This window comes from Phyllopteryx taeniolatus, chromosome 13 (genome assembly GCF_024500385.1).
Source record: "Phyllopteryx taeniolatus isolate TA_2022b chromosome 13, UOR_Ptae_1.2, whole genome shotgun sequence".
Lineage (NCBI taxonomy): Eukaryota > Metazoa > Chordata > Actinopteri > Syngnathiformes > Syngnathidae > Phyllopteryx > Phyllopteryx taeniolatus.
Window position 1 is genome coordinate 25701513 of NC_084514.1, and position 22162 is coordinate 25723674.

General features: G+C 40.9%; 1 protein-coding gene across 5 annotated transcripts in view; it reads left to right on the plus strand.

Annotated features, from left to right (window-relative positions):
- The window catches only part of dicer1 (dicer 1, ribonuclease type III), a 265924-nt gene that overhangs the window by 102773 nt on the left and 140989 nt on the right, over positions 1 to 22162 (plus strand). For all 5 annotated transcript variants that reach the window (XM_061793888.1, XM_061793885.1, XM_061793886.1 and 2 more), the window contains 5 exons: positions 7092 to 7334; positions 19018 to 19172; positions 19249 to 19381; positions 19480 to 19555; positions 19635 to 19774. In XM_061793888.1, coding sequence (XP_061649872.1) covers positions 7092 to 7334; positions 19018 to 19172; positions 19249 to 19381; positions 19480 to 19555; positions 19635 to 19774 — 747 coding nt within the window. The remainder of the gene's footprint in view (positions 1 to 7091; positions 7335 to 19017; positions 19173 to 19248; positions 19382 to 19479; positions 19556 to 19634; positions 19775 to 22162) is intronic.

Below are 22162 nucleotides of genomic sequence, written 5' to 3' on the forward strand. Positions count from 1 at the left end.
TGATACTTATATCAAGATCTGTCTGGTAATGCTGGTCTCATTTTCATCAGTTGAAATTTTACACACATTCATACTTTAATTTATTTTAATGTCATCTTTCACTCTGTTGGAAAGTTGTGGGATTGCCATTTGTAAAATGTACTTTCTCACAGATGATTGTTTGTCAAGTATTTGCGACATTTCATCGTCCGAATTTTTTTTTTTACAATTAATAATTTATATTTTAAAATACAGTGCCTTGAAGTATTCATACCACGTAAACTTTTTAGTTTTCAAAATGTTAAGTAAATAAAAATCAGAAAAATGTGGTGTGCATTTATTTGTATTCAGCCCCATTGCGTCAATACTTTGTAGAGCCACCTTTCACTGCAATTACAGCTGCAAGTCTTTGGGGTTGCACACTGAACTTTTTGCCCCGTCTTTGCAAATCAGCTCAAGCTCATCCAGATTGGATGAGAGTGTCTGTGAACAGCAATTTTCGAGTCTTGCCACAGATGCTCAGTGGGATTTAGGTCTGGACTTTGACTGGCTATTCTAACACATGGATATTCTTTAATCCACAACATTCTATTGTAGCTCTGGCTTTGTTTACGGTCATTGTCTTGCTGTAAAATTATCTCCTTACCAGTCTCGTCTTTTGCACCTTCCAATACGTTTTCTTCCAGGATTTCCCTGTATTTAGCTGCATCCATTTTCCCATTAAGTCTGACCGGCTTCCATGTCCCTGCCGAAGAAAAGCGTTTGTTGCCACCACCATGTTTCACAGTGGGGATGGACTTTGGATTTGCATTCAGGCCAAAACATTCAACTTTGGTCTCATCTGACCAAAGCACCTTCCACATGTTTGCACTGTCCCCTACATGGCTTGTGGCAATCTACTATGTCTTAACGCTTGTCTTTCAACAATGGCTTTCTTCTTGCTTTATCAAAGAGTGTGTAGAACAGGTTCTACGTTTGTTCGTAGGACTGAAATTTAGATTATCTGCATGTCCGAAATAAATATGGATTTATTAAACGTGCGGACACCTGTCAAATGCACACCAGTAAGTAATCTGAATCGGAATCCTCTTTATTTGCAAAGTATGTGAAAAACACACAAGGAATTTGTCTCCGGTAGTTGGAGCCGCTCTAGTGCGACAATAGACAGCCATTTTGACCAAAAAAAAATTTTGAGGCATGAAACTATAAAAATACACTACGGAAAGTCACTTAACCTGTAGCAATTTAATGGCAAGAAGGAAGAAGCTGTTGGAATGTCTGCTTGTTTTACTTTGCATTGATCGTTAGCGCCTACCTGAGGGAAGAAGCTGGAAGAGGTGGTGACCAGGATGTGGAGGGTCCAAGAGGATTTTGCATGCTCTTGTCTTAGTTCTGTCAGCGTGCAAGTCCTCAAGGAGGGGCAGGGGGGTACAGACAATTTTTCCGGCAGTCCTGATTGTCCCTTGCAGTTGGAGTTTGTCCTTTTTTGTGGCAGTACCAACCACACTGTGATGGATGAACACCGGACTGATTCAATGACTGCTGTGTAGAACTGTCTCAACAGCTACTGTGTTGATACATCATACCTATTCCTAACTGCCACGCTCGCGCAACATCCTCAACGACACCTGCTTGGAGGCGCACACCCACATAGCTACACAAAATAATTATCCAAAGTACTCTTGTGCCCCAATGCACAAAACAAGGTTCATAAAGACGTGGGAGAGAGTTTGCTGTGGATTAATTTGACTGGCCTGGACAGAGTACTGACACCAACCTGACAGATCACGTTTGGGGATGAACTAGAGTGCAGACTGAGAGCCAGACCTTCTCGTCCAATATCACTGTGTGACTTCACAAATGCGCTTTTGGAAGAATGATCAAAAATTCCTTGCAAACCTTGTGGGAAGCCTTTTGAGAAGAGTTAAAACTATTACAGCTGTAAAAGGAGGACCGATGTCACATTAAACCCAATTGATGAAGAAGGGGATGTGACTTCAGATCATACAGTATGTAAGTCAAGGCAGGTGAACGAATACTTTTGACAATATAGTGTGGCTGCAAAGGGTAGACCAACATCATATGAAACCATATGGATTTAGAATAGGATATCAAGGCAGGTGAACGAAAACTTTTGGCAATATAGTGCATCTGTAAAATGAATGAATACTCGTGTGTAGTTCCTCTCGGCGATGTGGATTGCAGAATATTTGTGCATTGATTCAATGAAATCCTTTCCTGTTCATGGAGCTGAATTTGTTGTGTGATGGTGCTTTAATTGAAATATGGGTGCAGTCTATGGCTCCAGCTATGTTTGGGACACCCTTGTTTAGTTCCAGCTTCTTGGTGATGTCTGTATGGTAACTGTAAATTGTGGCCAGGGAAATAATTGTATCCAACACGTCTTAGTGTTGGTTGCAAAATGCCGCATGTCTCAAATCTACCGCTGAAATGTCCTGGTGACCACAAATCCCAGGCATAACAGTAGCTTGATGTGCACTGGCATCTTTGGTGACACTGTTCGACCTTGTGTAATCATTTGGAACAGTGCATTTTAACTTTTTCTAATAATTACTGTTAGCATTGGGAGGTTGGCTCAGAAGCATTTTATTCTGACGGTTGTTGACTTGTTAAGATTCTTGGAGCACACCACACACGACGACCAAAACTGTTGAATGTCCGATTTTTTTATCTTTGTATGGGGACTGTCACAGATAAAAAAGAAAAAAAAAAAAACATTCTTAAGAATAGAAAAATCTTTGTTTACCAGGCCTTAGCCAGTAGTGGCTGGATGGTGGATTGAAGCATTTCAAGAAGTGGGGGAAAAACTTAACCACTAACACCCTTCACACACGCCAAAATGAGTGCACTCACGTCATCTTTTATCAGGCAGGGCTTTTGACAGAGATTTAGATTCGCCACATGGCTAACGTGGGCAATATTTACATCACCACATCCTGTTTCAAATAGCCATTGGCGAGGTGGCGAATGGGCAGCGCGAACACCGGTTATCACCGAAGATGCTAACAAGGCTCAACTTTGCATAGCTGTCTGTGCCAAATCAATAGCATGTTAAACATACACATGAAAATGACATTTGGGCAAGAATATCCACTGACAAAGTATTGGTTAAACCGGACAAGTAATTTACAGGCAGCGACCTGGTCAGACCATTGACCGAAGTCCTTTCCTCTGTTATTGTTAGCCCACAGTAAGGGTTATCCATCTCAGAGGGAAAAACATATTCACCTGAATAGCCAACTGGCGCTTGACTTGAATCTGTCCTCTACCATCAGAGTACTTCTGGTATGAGGCCCAAAATTGCTAAGCTACCTTTACTAATGAGAAATGCCGTCTAGTCCCGTCGTCAGCCTTCATAAACAGTTTTACTGGACACGGTAGTGATGGCTTGAATTTGATAGTGTTCAGCCGATGCATGACCTCATTTTATTCAGCACACTGGACTATCACTTTCAGGGCAGTAATGTTCGTATTTGTGGGTACGCAATTATTACCTAGTTCTTGGTCTGAAACTTGTGGAACCAGATACAGTAAATGGAACCCCAATTCCAATGAAGTTGGAACAGTGTGTTAAACATAAATAAAAACAGAATACAATGATTTGCAAATCATTTTCAACCTATATTTAATTGAATACACTACAAAGACAATATATTTAATGTTCAAACTGGTAAACTTTATTGTTTTTAGCAAATAATAATTAACTTCCAAAAAAGCTGGGACAGGTGGCAAAAAAGACTGAAAAAGTTGAGGAATGCTCATCAAACACCTGTTTGGAACATCCCACAGGTGAACAGGCTAATTGAGAACAGGTGGGTGCCATGATTGGGTAGAAAAGGAGCTTCCCTGAATTGCTCAGTCATTCACAAGCAAAGATGGGGCGAGGTTCACTTCTTTGTGAACAAGTACGTGAGAAAGTAGTCGAACAGTGTAAAGGACTATGTTCCTCAAAAGGTTCAGAGAATCTGGAGAAATCCTTGCATGTAAGCGGCAATGCCGAAAACCAACATGCCCGTGACATTCGTTCCCTCAGTCAGCACTGCATCAAAAATCGACATCAATGTATAAAGGATATCACCACATGGGCTCAGGAACACTTCAAAAAAACAATGTCAGTAAATACAGTTTGGCGCTACATCCGTAAGTGCAACTTGAAACTCTACTATGCAAAGCAAAAGCCATTTATCACCAACACCCAGAAACGCCGCCGGCTTCTCTGGGCCCGAGCTCATCTAAGATGGACTGATGCAAAGTGGAAAAGTGTTCTGTGGTCCGACGAGTCCACATTTCAAATTGATTTTGGAAATTGTGGACGTCGTGTCCTCCGAGCCAAAGAGGAAAAGAAGCCAGCATCTGTGATGGTATGGGGCTGTGTGAGTGCCAATGGGATTGGTAACTTACACATCTGTGAAGGCACCATTAATGCTGAAAGGTACATACAGGTTTTGGAGAAACATATGCTGCCATCCAAGCAATGTCTTTTTCATGGACGCCCTTGCTTATTTCAGCAAGACAATGCCAAACCACATTCTGCACGTGTTACAACAGCGTGGCTTCGTAGTAAAAGAGTGCGGGTGCTAGACTGGAATGCCTGCAGTCGAGACCTGTCTCCCATTGAAAATGTGTGGCGCATTATGAAGGGTAAAATACGACAACGGAGACCCCGGACTGTTGAACAGCTGAAGCTGTACATCAAGCAAGAATGGGAAAGAATTCCACCGACAAAGCTTCTACAATTGGTGTAATCAGTTCCCAAACATTTATTGAATGTTGTTAAAAGAAAAGGTGATGTAACACAGTGGTAAACATGACCCTGTCCAAGCTTTTTTGGAACGTGTTGCAGCCATAAAATTCGAAGTTCATGATTATTTGCTAAAAACAATCAAGTTTATCAGTTTGAACATTGAATATCTTGTCTTTGTAGTGTATTCAATTAAATATAGGTTGAGGATGATTTGGAAATCATTGTATTCTGTTTTTATTTATGTTTAACACAACATCCCAACTTCATTGGAATTGGGTTTGTACATCTCTGGGTTTCTCCTCTGGAGGCATTTAAATGTAATATAGCAAATCAATACAAAATGAGGGTTTATGCGGTATACTTGAGCAGTTGTCTTTTTAGAAACCACTGTGGAGAGTCCGAGCGATTACAGGTACATTGGCAAACATTTAGATAAATAATGAAAAGAGTAAACAGTGACACTGTTTGCACATACAGCACACTTTTTGTATTTGTTAAAATATTTTATTCTTTGATTCCTCATCCACTCCATTCCATAACGTAATGTCACAAACTGAATGCACATGCTTTTAATATCTGTTCAGGATTGTTTAAAAAACAAAAAAAATATTTAAAAAAAAGGTTTATTTGGAAGCAGATTGGTTTATCTTCATTCATGAGTTCATTTTGAACAATCCATACATTTCACAGTCATTTTAAAAGTAGTGGTTGTCTGTGTTCACCTTATCCAACAATATTTACAGTGGGTACGGAAAGTATTCAGACACCTTCAATCTTTCACTCTGTTATATTGCAGCCATTTGCTAAAATAATTTTTCATTTTTCCCTCAATGTACACACAGCACCACATATTGACAGAAAAAAAACCATTGACATTTTTGCTGATTTATTAAAAAATAAAAACTGAAATATCACACAGCCATAAGTATTCAGACCCTTTGCTGTGACACTCATTTAACTCGGGTGCTGTTCATTTCTTCTGATCATCCTTAAGATGATTCGACACCTTCATTGGAGTCCAGCTGTGTTAGATTATACTGATTGGACTTGATTAGGAAAGCCACACCCCTGTCCATATAAGACCTTACAGCTCACAGTGCATGTCAGAGCAAATGAGAATCATGGTCAAAGGAACTGCCTGAAGAGCTCAGAGACAGAATTGTGGGAAGCCACAGATCTGGTCAAGGTTATAAAAACAATTCTGCTGTTCCTAAGAGCACAGTGGCCTTCATAATCCTTAAATGGAAGACATTTGGCATGACCAGAATCCTTTCTAGAGCTGGCCGTCCGGCCAAACTGAGCAATCGGGGGATAAGAGCCTTGGTGAGAGAGGTAAAGAAGAACCCAAAGATCACTGTGGCTGGGCTCCAGAGATGCAGTCGGGAGATTGGAGAAAGTTCTAGAAAGTCAACAATCACTGCAGCCCTCAACCAGTCGGGGCTTTATGGCAGAGTGGCCCGACGGAACCCTCTCCTCAGTGCAAGAGAGATGAAAACCCGCATGGAGTTTTTCTAAAAAACACTTGAAGGACTCCAAGATGGTGATAAATAAGATTTTCTGATATAACTTTTTGGCCTTAATTCTAAGCGGTATGTGTGGCGAAAACCAGGCACTGCTCATCTGTCCAATACAGTCCAAACAGTGAAGCATTGTGGTGGCAGCATCATGCTGTGAGGTTTTTGCAGGGATAAGACGACTGGTTGCAATCGATGGAAAGATGAATGGGGCCAAGTACAGGGATATCCTGGACGAAAACCTTCTCCAGAGTGCTCAGGACCTCAGACTGGGCCGAAGGTTCACCTTCCAACAAGACAATGACCCGAAGCCCACAGCTAAAATAACTGAGTGGCTTCAGAACAACTTTGTGAATGTTCTTGAATGGCCCAGCCAGAGCCCTGACTTAATCCCAATTGAGCATCTCTGGAGAGACCTGAAAATGGCTGTCCACCAACATTCACCATACAACCTGACAGAACTGGATGGGATCTGCAAGGAGAAATGGCAGAGGATCCCCAAATTCAGGTGTGAAAAACTTGTTCCATCATTCCCAAAAAGACTCATGGCTGTATTAGCTCAAAAGGGTGCTTCTCCTAAATACTTAGCAAAGGGTCTGAATACTTATGGCTGTGTGATATTTCAGTTTTTGTTTTTTAATAAATCTGCAAAAATTTGAACAATTCCGTTTTTCCCCGACAATATGGGGTGCTGTGTGTACATTGATGAGGGGAAAAAATGAACTTAAATGATTTTAGCAAATGGCTGCAATATAACAAAGAGTGAAAAATCTAAGGGGTCTGAATACTTAATGTACCCACTGTATTTACTGACATCCATCTTTGTCTTACAGGTTCTCCGCAAATTCCGGGCTCATGAAACCAACCTGCTGATTGCCACAAGCATTGTGGAGGAAGGTGTGGACATTCCAAAGTGTAACTTGGTAGTGCGGTTTGACTTGCCAACTGAATACAGGTCCTATGTCCAGTCCAAAGGCCGAGCTCGAGCTCCTGTCTCCAACTACGTTATGCTGGCTGATAGTGACAAGACCAAAAGCTTTGAAAAGGATCTTGGTACTTACAAGGCCATAGAAAAGGTAAGTAGTTGGATATTCTGAATATTCTCTATGGATTTACTCTAATTCGAATGCGAAAACCCAAAAACCCCCCCGTCGATGATCGCTTTTCCATGCCGATTCGAATCCCAATTTGAGTCACCACCCATTCGTGAACAGCCCTAATATACTGTGTGTGTGTAGATATATATTTATATATATATGGGCTGCACGATATACAGTATTGTTTGAACATTGTCTTCGTGACGTATGTGTACGCAATAGTCACATCGCAGGGTCTGCTGCAATGTTGGTGTACTGTAATATACAGTGAATCAACTGTTATATTAAAAGTGACCAGCAGAGGGACTAATTTGGACATGCTAATAAGATAAGCACCCATGTTACGGTAAAATATAAACCCTTCAAACAACAAACGGAGCAACCCAGAGTGTTTTATACTTACCTCCTTGCATGACAACTATGAGAGAGGATGCAGGAAACAATGTCCACGTGTTCCTCAGACAGAAATATGTCCCTTGATTTTTTTTTATTTATTTTTTTTTTAATTATATTTTATTTATTGATTGATTTATTTATTATTATTTGTTGTTTTTGGGGGGGGGTGCACAATTGATGACGAGCAAAATGATTTGCATCAGTATGCTTTGGTTAAAACACTGTACGATCACACTGTAATAATATGGAATTTGTTTTGTAATATAAGCTTAGAAAAAATATTTTTTAATAAAGTCACCCAGAGGTGCTGGGAATGCCTAGTTATCAATTTCATTTCACCATTGTTCCTGTTATACTGTGTTCGTGTATGTCTTTGTTTGCACATTAAGGGCGACAGTCCTGTTTTTGTTTTAATTCATTAAAAAAAAAAAAAAAAAAAAAAGCACATCAGCCTCAAAGTGCTGAGGACCCGGGTTCAAATCTGACCTCGCCTGTGTGGAGTTTGCATGTTCTCTCCGTGCCTGCGTTGCTTTTTTCCGGGCACTCTGGTTTCCTCCCACAGCCCAAAAACATGCATGCTAGGTTAATTGACAACTCTAAATTGCCCGTAGGTGTGAATGTGGTGCAAATGGTTGTTTGTTTGTATGTGCCCTGCGATTAGCTGGCAACCAGTTCAGGGTGTACCCCGCCTCCTGCCCGATGATAGCTGGGATAGGCTCCAGCATGCCCGCGACCCTAGTGAGGAGAAGCGGCTCAGAAAATGGATGGATGTACAGTGGCACCAGAAAGTATTCACACCCCTTCACTTTTCCCACATTTTGCTGTTTCAGACTTATTCTACAGTTGATTTGAGTGTAGTTTTCCTTTAAAAAAAATCTACATAAAATATCCCATCATGACAAAATAAAAATGTATTTTCAGACAGTTTCATTTCAACATAATAGGTACGCAAGTATTCACACCCTTGGCTTAATATTTTGTTGAAGCACCTTTGGCAGCAATCACAGCCTCAAGTCTCTTGGGTATGTCTCTACGAGCTTGGCACACCTGTTTCGGGGCATTTTCTCCCATTCTTCTCTGCAGATCCTCTGAAGGTCAGTCAGGTTGGATGGGCAGCGTCAGTGGACAGCCATTTTTAGGTATTTCCAGAGATGTTCGATTGGATTCAAGTCTGGGCCCGCGCTGGGCCACTCAAGGACATTCACAGGCTGCTCCTGAAGCCACTACTTTATCTTGGCTGTGTGCTTTTCGTCATTGTTGTGTTGGAAGGTGAATCAACGCCCGAGTCTGAGTTCCAGAGCACTCTGGAGCAAGTTCTCATGAAGAATTTCTCTATATTTGGCAACTGTCATCTAACCCTCTATGCGGACTCGTCGCCCAGTACCACCACGCTTCGCAGTAGGGATAGTGTTAGCCAGGTGATGAGCAGTCCCTCTTCTTCTCCAGATATGACGCTTGCAATTGAGGCCAAAAAGTTCTACTTAGGTTTCATAAGACGAGAGAGTTTTGTTTCTGCAGGTCTGAGAATCCTTAAGGTGCCTTTTGACAAACTCCAAGGGGGCTTCCATGTGCCTTTTAGTGGGAAGTGGCTTCCGTCTGGCCACTCTACCATAAAGGCCTGATTGGTGTGTCGTGTGTTAGCAATGGTTGACGTTCTGGGTTAGGGTTAGAGTTAGGCTCAGGATCAATGTCACGCACTGCTGAGTGGGGTGGCCAGCAAAAGTATAGGGCTTGTTGTGGCCACCCCTGTCTGCAGCTGCACTTAACATAGCTTTTCTTTGGCAGCGGCGCTAAATCGGAAACAAAGCACGGCACGTTTATTCATATCGTTTTTTTTTTTTTTTTTTAAATATATATAGTGCATTTCATACAAAAAGTAACTAACTCAGTGTGCTTTTTAAATTTTTTTTTTAAACTGCTTTTAACATAGGAGTACACAATTTTGTTTCTTTATTACTTGTACTAAGAAATGACAAACAAACAAAATTTGATTTTCAATGCATTTACATACCTTTCTGGTTGGCATAATAAGCAGGTGGGCTCAACCCCTCTTCTTCGGCAATGCTCCAGGGTCGGACATACTCCCACCAAAAACTGAATAGCTTTTATTGCTGTACAAAATTATTTTTGTGTGGCAATTCCCAAGATATGTCTAGCAATTTTTTGTAAAGCTGTTTTGGGCAATAATTTGAATAAAAATTCCACTGAGTACAAAATCACTGTCAAATTCTATGCTTTTCCACCCTAAAATGTAAAACACTTTCCTCCATATAAGGTGGCATATGACCCTTGACCTTCTGAACAAGTAATTTTATCTATCGAGAAAATGTTTGCCTTGTGGAAAAGCAGAAATCCAATTGTAGAAACCCTGCAATATTGTTCATGAGTCTGTGGTTTCCGATTGTCTGTGGGGCCGTGAAGGTAGGAGGACGTGTGTACGGGAAGCGAGGGAGAAGGACATGCAGCGTTCAGTGATTTCCAAAGCAGAAAATATGGACATTCCTTAACATTTGACAGCTCTGCTTTTGACCAATCAGCGATCGCCTAACTGTTTACCTTTGCCTGCCACGCAGTTTTAATTTCTTTTATCAATCCACACTCTTTTAGTCGAGGTACAATAAATAAACGGTTCGATCTTTGTTTTGAGAGCTGCTGACCGCTCAGGAAAAGGTTTTACTTATTGTAAACTTTAAAAACATGCATCGCATATTGTAGCGATGGAAATTGAGGAATGCATCACCAAAGACCTCATTTTATGTCGCGTATTTCGTACCCATATTTAAGATTGTGAGAATTTTAAAAAGTTCAGGTGTATTTGTAGGTGCATCTTTTGCATGCAGGGCCCTTTGATGTCGAATCACTGTTGTGCACTTGAGAAAAAAAGCTCTGTGCATTACATTTGACCTGCAAAACGTATGGTTTTGCAGAAAGGAATATGAAAGCGCAACTACGGTCAAAGAGCCAAATAAACAGGAAAATAACATCATAATCAGATAGAGCTTTATTGGCCAAGAACAGTATGTTAGAATTCTTTCCCATTCTTGCTTGATGTACAGCTTCAGCTGTTCAACAGTCTGGGGTCTCCGTTGTCGTATTTTACGCTTCATAATGCGCCACACATTTTCAATGGGAGACAGGTCTGGACTGCAGGCAGGCCAGTCTAGTACCCGCACTCTTTTACTACGACGGCACGCTGTTGTAACATGTGCAGAATGTGGTTTGGCATTGTCTTGCTGAAATAAGCAGGGGCGTCCATGAAAAAGACGTTGCTTGGATGGCAGCATATGTTTCTCCAAAACCTGTATGTACCTTTCAGCATTAATGGTGCCTTCACAGATGTGTAAATTACCAATGCCATTGGCACTAACACAGCCCCATACCATCACAGATGCTGGCTTTTGAACTTTGCGTCCATAACAGTCCGGATGGTTCTTTTCCTCTTTGGCCCGGAGCACACGACGTCCACAATTTCCCAATACAATTTGAAATGTGGACTCGTCGGACCACTGAACACTTTTCCACTTTGCATCAGTCCATCTTAGATGAGCTTGGGCCCAGAAAAGCCGGCGGTGTTTCTGGGTGTTGTTGATAAATGGCTTTTGCTTTGCATAGTAGAGTTTCAAGTTGCACTTACAGATGTAGCACCGAAGTGTATTTACTGACATTGGTTTTCTGAAGTGTTCCTGAGCCTATGTGGTGATATCCTTTAAACATTGATGTCGGTGTTTGATGGAGTGTCGCCCGAGGGATTGAACGTCACGGGCATTCAATGTTGGTTTTCGGCCTTGCCGCTTACATGCAGAGATTTCTCCAGATTCTCTGAACCTTTTGAGGAACATAGTCCTTACACTGTTCGACTACTTTCCCACGTACTTGTTCACAAAGAGGTGAACCTCGCCCCATCTTTGCTTGTGAATGACTGAGCAATTTAGGGAAGCTCCTTCTATACCCAATCATGGCACCCACCTGTTCCCAATTAGCCTTTTCACCTGTGGGATGTTCCAAACAGGTGTTTGAGTATTCCTCAACTTCTTTTTTGCCACCTGTCCCAGCTTTTTTGGAATGTGTTGCAGCCATAAAATTCTCAGTTAATGATTATTTGCTCAAACAATAAAGTTTATCAGTTTGAACATTAACGATCTTGTCTGTAGTGTATTCAATTAAATATAGGTTGAACATGATTTGCAAATCATAGTATTGTGTTTTTATTTGTTTAATACAATGTCCCAACTTCATTGGAATTGGGGTTGTAGATAACATGAGTATGGAGAGTCATTGAGCAATGAAATTGTACCACTAGTTTGGTGATGCTGATATAATGGCAGTTGTGCAAATGATGCAGTCCTCAAGCATCCATCCATCCATTTTCTGAGCCGCTTATCCTCACAAGGGTCGCGGGAGTGCTGGAGCCTATCCCAGCTATTTTTGGGCAGGGGGCGGGGTACACCCTGAACTGGTTGCCAGTCAATTGCAGGGCACACATAAACAAACAACCATCCGCACTCACATTCACACCTAAGGGCAATTTAGAGACTTCAATTAACCTACTATGCATGTTTTTGGGATGTGGGAGGAAACCGGAGTGCCGGGAGAAAAACCACGCAGGCACGAGAGAACATGGAAACTCCACACAGGCGGGGCCGGGGATTGAACCCCACTCCTCAGAAATGTGAGGCAGACGCTCTAACCAGTCGGCCAAAGCAAAGCAAATTTATTTTTATAGCACATTTCATACACAAGGTAACTCAATGTGCTTTACATGATTAAAAACATTTAAAAACAAAGGAAAAAAACAGCTTTTAAACATTTAAAACAAAGAGAAAAAAAATAAAAATTTAATAAAAATACAATTAAAACAGCATACCGTGCAAGAAATATCATTTAAAAGTGGAAATGCTCTAAAAAGCATGGGGAAAAAGAATAATTTTTAACCTGGACTTAAAAACATGCACGCTTGGGGGTGACGTCACTTCTGTTGGCAACTCATTCCATTTGTGTGCAGCATAATAGTGAAATGCTGCTTCACCATGTTTGCTTTGGATTCTGTGCTCCACTATTTGACCTGAGTCTGTCGATCTCAGAGCCCTACTGGGTATATATTCCATTAGCATTTCATTCATGTATTCAGGACTTAACCCGTTTAGTGATTTATAGACCAGTAGCAGAACTTTAAAATCTATTCTAAAGCTGACTGGAAGCCAGTGTAAAGACTTTCGAACTGCAGTAATATGCTCTGACCTCTTTGTTCTGGTCAGAACCCGAGCTGCAGCATTCGGAATGAGCTGCAGCTGTTTAATGCTCTTTTTAGGGAGTCCAGTCAGAAGACCATTATAATAGTCAAGTCTACTTGAGATAAAAGCATGGATGAGCTTCTCCTGGTCTGCTTGACACATGCAAACCTTTACTCTGGATATGTTCTTCAGATGGTAGACGGCAGTTTTAGTAATTGATTTGATATGACTGTTGAAAGTCAGGTCAGAATCTATCAGAACACCAAGGTTTCGGACTTGGTCTTTAGTTTTGAAAGAGAGTGACTCCAGGTATTTACTAACAGCAATTCCCTTTTCTTTATTGCCATAAACAATTATTTATTTTATTATCAGTTTTGTTGTGGTTTAATTGAAGAACATTTTGGCTCATCCAGATATTTATCTTATTTTGACAATGACACAACACCTCAATTGAACTGTAGTCATCTGGCGACACTGCTAGATATAACTGTGTCATCTGCATAGCTATTATAGTCAAAATTAAAGTTCTGAAGAATTTGACCCAAGGGTAGCATGTACAGGGTGAACAGGAAGGGTCCAAGAACTGAGCTGTGAGGGACCCCATAAGTCATTGCTATTCAATGAGATTGGACACTTCCAATGGTTACAAAATAACTCCTTTCCTCCACCACCTGCACCATTTAAGGACTATTCCATTTAGTCCAACCCACGTTTCCAACCTGTTCAGCAGTATATTATGATCTACCGTATCGAGAGCCGCACTGAAGTCCAACAAGACCAGAATTGAGACCTTTCCCGAGTCACTATTCAACCTTATATCATTTAGCACTTTGATAAGAGCAGATTCTGTACTGTGATGAGTTCGGAACCCTGATTGAAATTTGTCAAAAAGTCCATTTAAGTTCAAGAAATTGCTGAGTTGATTAAAAATAACTTTCTCAACAATCTTGGCTATGAAAGGAGATTTGAGATTGGTCTATAGCTTGCTAACTTGGAAGCGTCCAGCGTTCTATTTTTTAGCATAGGGTTAATGGCAGCTACTTTAAGAGCTTTAGGCAACTCGCCTGACTGAACTGAGCAATTGATTATTTGCTGCAAATCAGCTAGCACAGACTTCGCAATAACTTTGAAAAAGTCAGATGGTATTGAGTCAAGACAGCTCGTTGATGGTTTCAGCTGCTGAACCGTTTGCAGTTTTTTTGGTCAACTGTGTCAAATTCTGACATGGTAAAAGAGTTTTTCCTGGGTGGCTTCAGATGTAATATAATTATCAATTTGCAGATTTGTGCTAATATTTATACCTGATGGATTGTATTTTTTCACTGAAATAACAAGCAAATTCATCTGCTGTTTGGAATTCCGGAGCTATCTGATTTGGAGGGTTTGTGAGCTTGTCAACCACAGCAAACAGAGTGTGAGTATTGTTGAAGTGTTGCTGTCTAGCCCTGACTAACTCTTGGTTAAAATTTCAAAGACTTTGTCTATAGCGGTCATAGTCAATTTGGAGTTTAGTTTTTCTCCACTTACATTCTGCTTTCCTACACTTTGATTTAGAGGTCTTTGCCATCATTGTGCTCCTCCACGGTGTTCGAGGTCGCCTCAAGATTGTCTTAGTTTTAATAGGAGCCACATAATTCATGACATTTGAGATTTTCCAGGGGAAATTATCCAAAAGTTCATCAACTTTCTCAGCATTCACAGTTTGTGGCACGGCAATGGTCTCCATAAACTTATTGGCGGTACTCTCATTTATGTACCTTTTCTGAACAGACATTGAGGTTGTCTGAACTTTTGGAAGAATCTGTAATTCAAAGAATACAAAAAAATGGTCAGAAATATGCTTATATGCATTTGCTTAATGTCAATTGATATAATTTCAACATCCTTAGAGATGACCAGGTGTAAGATGTGGGTTGGACTCTTCATATGTTGAGAGAGATCAAATGTGTCTAGTATAGCAGAGTTCTTGAGATTTTTTTTCCATGTTATTGTCAACATGAATGTTAAAGTCTCCCGTTATGACAAAATAGTTGTAGTCAGTACAAATAACTGACAGCAGTTCTGAAAAGTCCTCCATAAATTTACTATTGTATCTTGGCCTATAAATTATTAAAACAATAACCTTTAGGTCACCTTTAACTAAAAAAGAGAGATTTTCAAAAGAGCTAAAATCACCCAGTATAATTTCTTTACACTGAAATAATGACTTAAAAATAACAGCAATACCACCGCCATTTTTCCCTATTTGACACTTGTTCATTACATTTAAATTTGCTGGTGTTGGCTCATTTAAAATGGTATTACAGCTACTTTCTGTTAACCACGTTTCATTTAGTAACAAAAAGTCCAGATCATCGGTTGTAATGATGTCATTAATCAACTTTGATTTATTACCCAGTGACCTGATATTGAAAAGAGCTACTCTCGCAGAGATAACTGGAGACAATGGTTTGATAGATTCACATTTTATCCTAAGTTTGTCGTTCTACTTTTTTTGTGCCATATTTCTTTGACCAACTTTCTGTCCCTTGTAATTACATGGATAAAAAATGCCTCATCTCCATAGGGGTCTGACTTATTCTGGAAAAGATCCTGCAGATATCAGTCAGATTCGCAGATAAGGTTCTTTATGGGTGGAGGAGGGGCCCTTTGCATCTTAGTGACAGTGGTGTCAGGCGAGGGGGGATGGGAGGAAGATCTTGGCGTGGTGTGCGTTGGATTCCAATATTGACAATCGTCTTCATCCTGTCCGTCACACCTAGCAGAGAATTTAGGCTAGTAGAGCGAGAGTTTTGCATTGGGCTTTGCTCCAATGGGGCAGGGACGGTGTGGAAGATTCAATGTTCTGGCTCATCTCATTTGTCATTCGCTCCTCCGATTGTTTGGATGACCCTGATTAATCCGTCTGCGCCTCGTGTCGCCTTATCTCCCGTTCCTCCGATTGTTTGGGAACAACTGCATCATTTTGTCCTTCAGACGTGTCACCAAAGCCAGCTTTTTCTTTTTGGGCCGCTGAATGGAATACACAGTAAAAAATGTTGGCATCCAATAACCGCTTGTCTATTTACACAGAAACCGTCTGCCTTGTAAAGATGTCTGCGCTCCCAAAAAATGTAGAAATTATCAATGAAACTCACGGATAATGCCGTACACACTCTTTGAGCCTCTTATTTAATTGACTGAGCCTAGAGAAATTTTCATCTCCAAATCGTACAAGTGGGAGAGGTCCACTAATAAAAACCTCAGCATCCAAACATTGCACTTTTGTTCGATCAATGAAATCTTGCTTCAGTACCTCTGATTGCTGCTTGAGAACATCCAGGGCCCCTGTGTGTATAATGACAGATTTCACAGTTGGGTGCTGATTAGTGATCTCCAGGATTTTTTTTAGAGATATCAGAATGGTGTCTGATATCTCAAAAACAAAATTGGTAAAACACAGTACTTTGGTGTTCTTCTCACTGCAAAAACGTTTTACATCCTTGACAGCTCTTTCACCAACTATTAATGTATGGGTTGCCATTTTTTTCTTGTATGAGTTAGTTTCATACCTTTCAGGGGTGGTGGGGGATGGACATTCTTGGCCAGGGTCTTGTAAAAGTGGCTCAAATCTATTTGTAAGTCTTATGTTAATGTTTTGCATTGACTAGCGTCCTATTTTTCTTGCCCTTTGCTGTAGCGACCGTCCACGGCCGCTCACTTGGGGTTGAAGCAGCCCGCAACGCAGGCCAGCTGGATTCCTTGGTAATCTGCTGGTGTTGTGTCCTCCCTTTTAGATGTTGTCCCATATCTTTGGGCTTTGCTCCCAGTAAATTCCAGGGAGAACTGCTCGATGGTCCATTACCGTTTCCATAGTCCACATCCGTCCTCTTTGTTGAGATAAGTGGCTGTCTGTTAGCAAACCTCTGCTCACCATTTTGAGACATCGGTAGAGTGGTTGTGAAAGTGTCTTGCATTCGAAGTTGTCAGCCTGTTTTTTATTGTTCTCCCCTTGGGGGGGGGGGGGGGGGTGATCGCTTGCAATTGGTTTGATTGTAATCCTCGCCAAACTGACTTGAGTCGTTAGCAGCAAACTGTTTTTCCATCTTTTCTGCATAATTTCTCTTAGCGATGTTGATTTCTTTTGTCAGCTGGTTTCTGGCCTGATTGTACAGGACTCTGTCCCCACTCCGATCGGCATTGTCTTGAGCCTGGCGAATTTTGGCAGTATACCACGGCTTGTTGTTATTGAATGTGCGAAATGGGTGCTTATTTTCAAGTTCGTTGACTTGGTCAGTCAGCGTTTGTGTTAGCCTGGGGGGCAATGTAAACACCGGCGGTTATGAATTAAGAAAACTCGGCGGTGAGTAGAATGACTTAAAGTTCAACAACAAGGACTCCAAGTCCAGGCTCCAGTGTGTACTGAGCTCCATGACATTAGTACACCATTTTGCGTTGCTGTAGAAGCAAGTCCCCGTCACCTTTGCTTTCCTTGATAGGTCCGTGTCGCGGTCCGCAATGTGAAGTTGGAAGCCGTCGGGAATGCGTTCACAACGCCAAGTCAACATGAACCAGAGGGCCACAGAACGTGCCAAGTCTTTACTGTCTTTGTGAGAAAATGAAGCTTGTCTATTTTGTTGGGTAGAGAGCGTAGATTTGCGAGGTGAATCGACGGAAGTGATGTTTGAAATCCTCACTGTTCCTAGCTTAACTTGCAATCCAGCACGGTTCCCTCTGTCGCCATACAGTGTAGCCACTCTGTAGTTCCGAGAATTTTTTTTATTTTTGAACGTTGGCGAGAGAAGAATTGTAGTAGACTCCCTAATGTTTAGCTTCCCTCGTGTAAGTAAGTCACATAATGTCTCCAAACACAAACGAAACGGACAGAAACAAAGACAATACCAGAGAGTGCGTTACAGAGGCGCCCACCCATGTAGATACTATCTTGGATTATGACATTTCACTGTTTCCCACAGGACCGGACTCTATTTGTATTGGTGGGTATCCGTAGGCTGGGCGGGGCTTTCGGGGTTGGGGGGTGGTGGTGGTTTTGAAGTTGAAGTTAAACGAGCACTCACTGACTATCTTACATCCCAATTCCATTGAAGTTGGGACGTTGTGTTAAACATAAATAAAAACAGAATACAATGATTTGCAAATCATGTTCAACCTATATTTAATTGAATACACTACAAAGACAAGACATTAAATGTTCAAACTGATAAACTAAATTGTTTTTCGCAAATAATCATTAACTTCGAATTTTATGGCTGCAACACGTTCCAAAAAAGCTTGGACAGGGTCATGTTTACCACTGTGTTACATTCTTTTCTTTTAACAACATTCAATAAACGTTTGGGAACTGAGGACACTAATTGTTGAAGCTTTGTAGGTGGAATTGTTTCCCATTCTTGCTTGATGTACAGCTTCAGAGGAATGGACTCAAAAACCAGCAACAATGTGTGAAAACCTTGTGAAGATTTACAGAAAACGTTTGATCTCTGTCATTGCCAGCAAACGCCATATAAGTATTGAGATTAACTTTTGTTTTTGACCAAATACTTATTTTCCACAATAATTTGCTAATAAATTATTTAAAAATCAGATGTGATTTTCTGGATTATTTTCCTAAATTTGTCTCTCATAGGTGAGGTATTCCTATGATAAAAATTGCAGGCCTCTCTCATCTTTTTAAGTGGGAGAACTTGCACAATTGGTGGCTGACTTAATACTTTTTTGCCCCACTGTATCTATGGATTTACGTCTGTCATCTTCATAAGGGGTCGTCTAAGCTTCCCTTTTGTCCACCATCGATCACCCTTTTAAATAAATCCCCTGACTACTTACCATCGAGTAACATTTTGCCACTTCTACCCCTCCACCACGATAAAGCGACAGCTCCTCCTATTGAGGGTCGCCACAGTGAATCATCCTCTTTCATCTCTCTGTCCTCTGCATTTTCGGCTCAAATTCCAGCTATCTGCAAGTCACTCTAGATCCATAAATCTGTGAAAGGGGAGACGAGAATGATAAGGTTTAATTTTTCTTCCGAGCAGATATTGAGAAACAAGTGCTCCAAATCTGTTGAGGTTGGTGAGTTTGAAGGAGAGCAAGTGTTGGATGATGACAACATCCTTCCTCCATACGTGCTTCAATCTGAGGAAGGAGGTCCCCGGGTCACCATAAATACAGCCATTGGACACATTAACAGGTCTCTTTCTGTGGTTGCATTGTTTGGTTGATGCGTTGTTGTTAACAAATAAAGCATTTTTTTTGTAATTGCTCAGGTATTGTGCTCGGCTGCCCAGTGACCCCTTTACCCACTTGGCTCCCAAGTGTAAAACTATGGAGACGCAAGACGGAAGATTCCAGTCTACACTTTATTTACCCATCAACTCCCCACTAAGAGTGCCTGTTAAGGTGTGGAATAAGCTACAGTATTACATCTGTAAACAAATATAAATATATATATATATTTTGGCAAGCACATTCATTTTTCGGAAATTTTATCTTCTCAGGGTCCAAAAATGAATTGTGCCAGATTGGCAGAGAAAGCAGTTGCACTGCTTTGTTGTGAGAAACTCCATCGAATAGGTACAGTACAGCAACCAAATTTCTACTTTGTATGAGTACGTTATTTCTTTGTTTTATGCTTTGCTCCTGTCTTTCCAAGGTGAGCTGGATGATCATTTGATGCCAGTCGGGAAAGAGACCGTAAAGTATGAGGAAGAGCTCGACCTTCATGATGAAGAGGAAACCAGCGTTCCTGGCCGGCCTGGCTCAACAAAGAGGAGGCAGTGCTATCCTAAAACTGTGAGGAAATTATTACGATGAACTCTTAAGTCATATTGTGTAATGTTTGCATTCAAATAATAGTGAGAAGGAAATTAAACTATGAGGATTTTTTATTATTTTTTTTTTTTATGAGTGGGGCCATCAGGACCATAATTTGAGATTACCCCTCACACACTAAGGCTCTAGAGTGTGACTGATTTGGTTGCACATGCGCCCTAAATTCTGAATGGTACGCCTAAAAAAAACGGCGCACCGGTTCGTCCAGCGTTTGAGGAAGAAAAATAAATCTCTGCAATTTTGAAAGCAGACACAAATTAAACCATTTGTGGTCTCTGAACCAATCAGAGATAGTGAAGGGCGGGACCCCTTCTGATTGGTTGTGTGTGTGGGTGTGGGTGTGGGTGCGTGCATGCGTTCGAAATGCGGCCATTGGCATATGGCGTCCCCCGTATGGCTGCATATGGTACATGCAGCCACTGGATGATGCAAGGCTCCATATTTTATAACCAAAACGGATTGTTTGCCTTTTATGAATTGCTTACGTCAATGGCGGCCATAATATCTTATCATGCTCTTATCCACTGGCACACATTCTGGATATGGCATGACTTGGTAAGACTTGTTGAGCTCGCTGAAGATTGGCCTAACCTTGAAAAATGGATCTTCAGTGATCTTTGTGTTGTCCGCAAAAATGGAGTGAGGCCATTATATTGTCAAATCGATTTCTCTGCGTTGCATTTGAAATGCTTTGAATATGTACATCACTGTCAGTTGACCAGTGCATATGTCTTCATGGTAAAGTGCTATATCCAGACACCAGAATAATTCCATAGAATGTAAGGAGCTAATTGTTGGATTTATCTTACCCAACATTATAAAAAAATAGACACAAAAGGAATGAAGACGCTGGTTTCTTTTTCTCATGAGGAGGGCGGATGGGAGATTGTTCAGATCACAGCCTCTCAACACGCTCTAAACAATCCACCCCCTCGCTCCTGCTTTTATTTGAAATAGGAGGGATTTACAAATCATAATGTTCTAAGCAATAAGACACAACACAAAATATTTGATAATAAGAGGGTTTTTCCCAGACATAGTATTCTAAGTAATAAGACACAACACATAATATTGAACCAACACCTGTCACGACCCGACCACATCCGATCACGTCCTTGGTCCAGGCGCCCTTCCATCGGATGATGCAGTCTTCTTTTTGAAGGCGAGACATCTAAAATTGTCCATTATACTAATGCAAGCTAAGCAAATAAATGATAACTTCTACAATTTATCTAACATTTCCCTCCTGTTTATCATGTATTTGCACAAATTCTCATATCATCTTACAGTCACTTCATTTCGATTTTTAACTGTAGAATCATTTTTATGAAACAAATACATTTACACTCAGAGTAAACTTGTCATATATGAATGTTGTAGTTTAAACATTGTAATCATCTGTATCAGGTAACAAATCAGGTAAAGCAAAATCATCATTATCATCATAATCATCATTATCATCATACAGTATACATCAGCTCCACACGATTTCTCCATGGGGGTTATGGCTGTGGTGATTAATTTACTGATTAATGCCAGAATGCATGGGATACAACAACATCCACATAATGTCAGAATGGCTGCAAAAACAGCAATTGATATCAATATTGGTGAAATTAGGGTTTTATATTTACCAAAAACGTCCATCCGAGCTGTCCCACAAGGAGTGTTGATTGAGGGTCCGTAGACCATCGATGGCTCTGGTCAAGCTGCCATCTGAAGCAGTATTGTTTGTTCTCCAAACATACCGCAAACACCTCCCTCTCTTGCGAGGAGCATGTCGACAGCTATGCGGTCTTTGGAACGTCCTTGAGCTGCTCGTGCACAGCTTTCAACCCACTCTGAGTCCAATTTCCTAATCTCTGTACATTGAAGTGGATGTAGTTTATCCCATCAACATTTTTATTAATCGTACACCACCAGCATATGAAAGACTCAAATCCTCCTGCAACATGGTCACCCAATTTGTATTGATTAGGAACCCCCACGAGGAACACCTGGCGTCGATGTATGTTGGATTATTTTGCCCCTGCCATGACAAATCTCTTTTTTGTATATGTTTTTAGATTGGACAAAAACATTGGTGCCCTTTCCATTAAATCTTGAACAGGCATAGGGTATACTGACACATGCAATATCAAAGTGATAATAGCGCATAATCTAGATATATCTTTAGGTAATCTATCAAACAGTCTATCATCTCCGCACCACCACCAGATGTCGCTCCGTGACACTGGCACAAAATTTGGTTTGACTTTTAAGATTACTTTACACTGTGTGTCGTTCAGTGGTCCTAATTTTTTTTCCTTTATTAATCATGTTTATACAAGTGAAATTATTTGGTGCTAC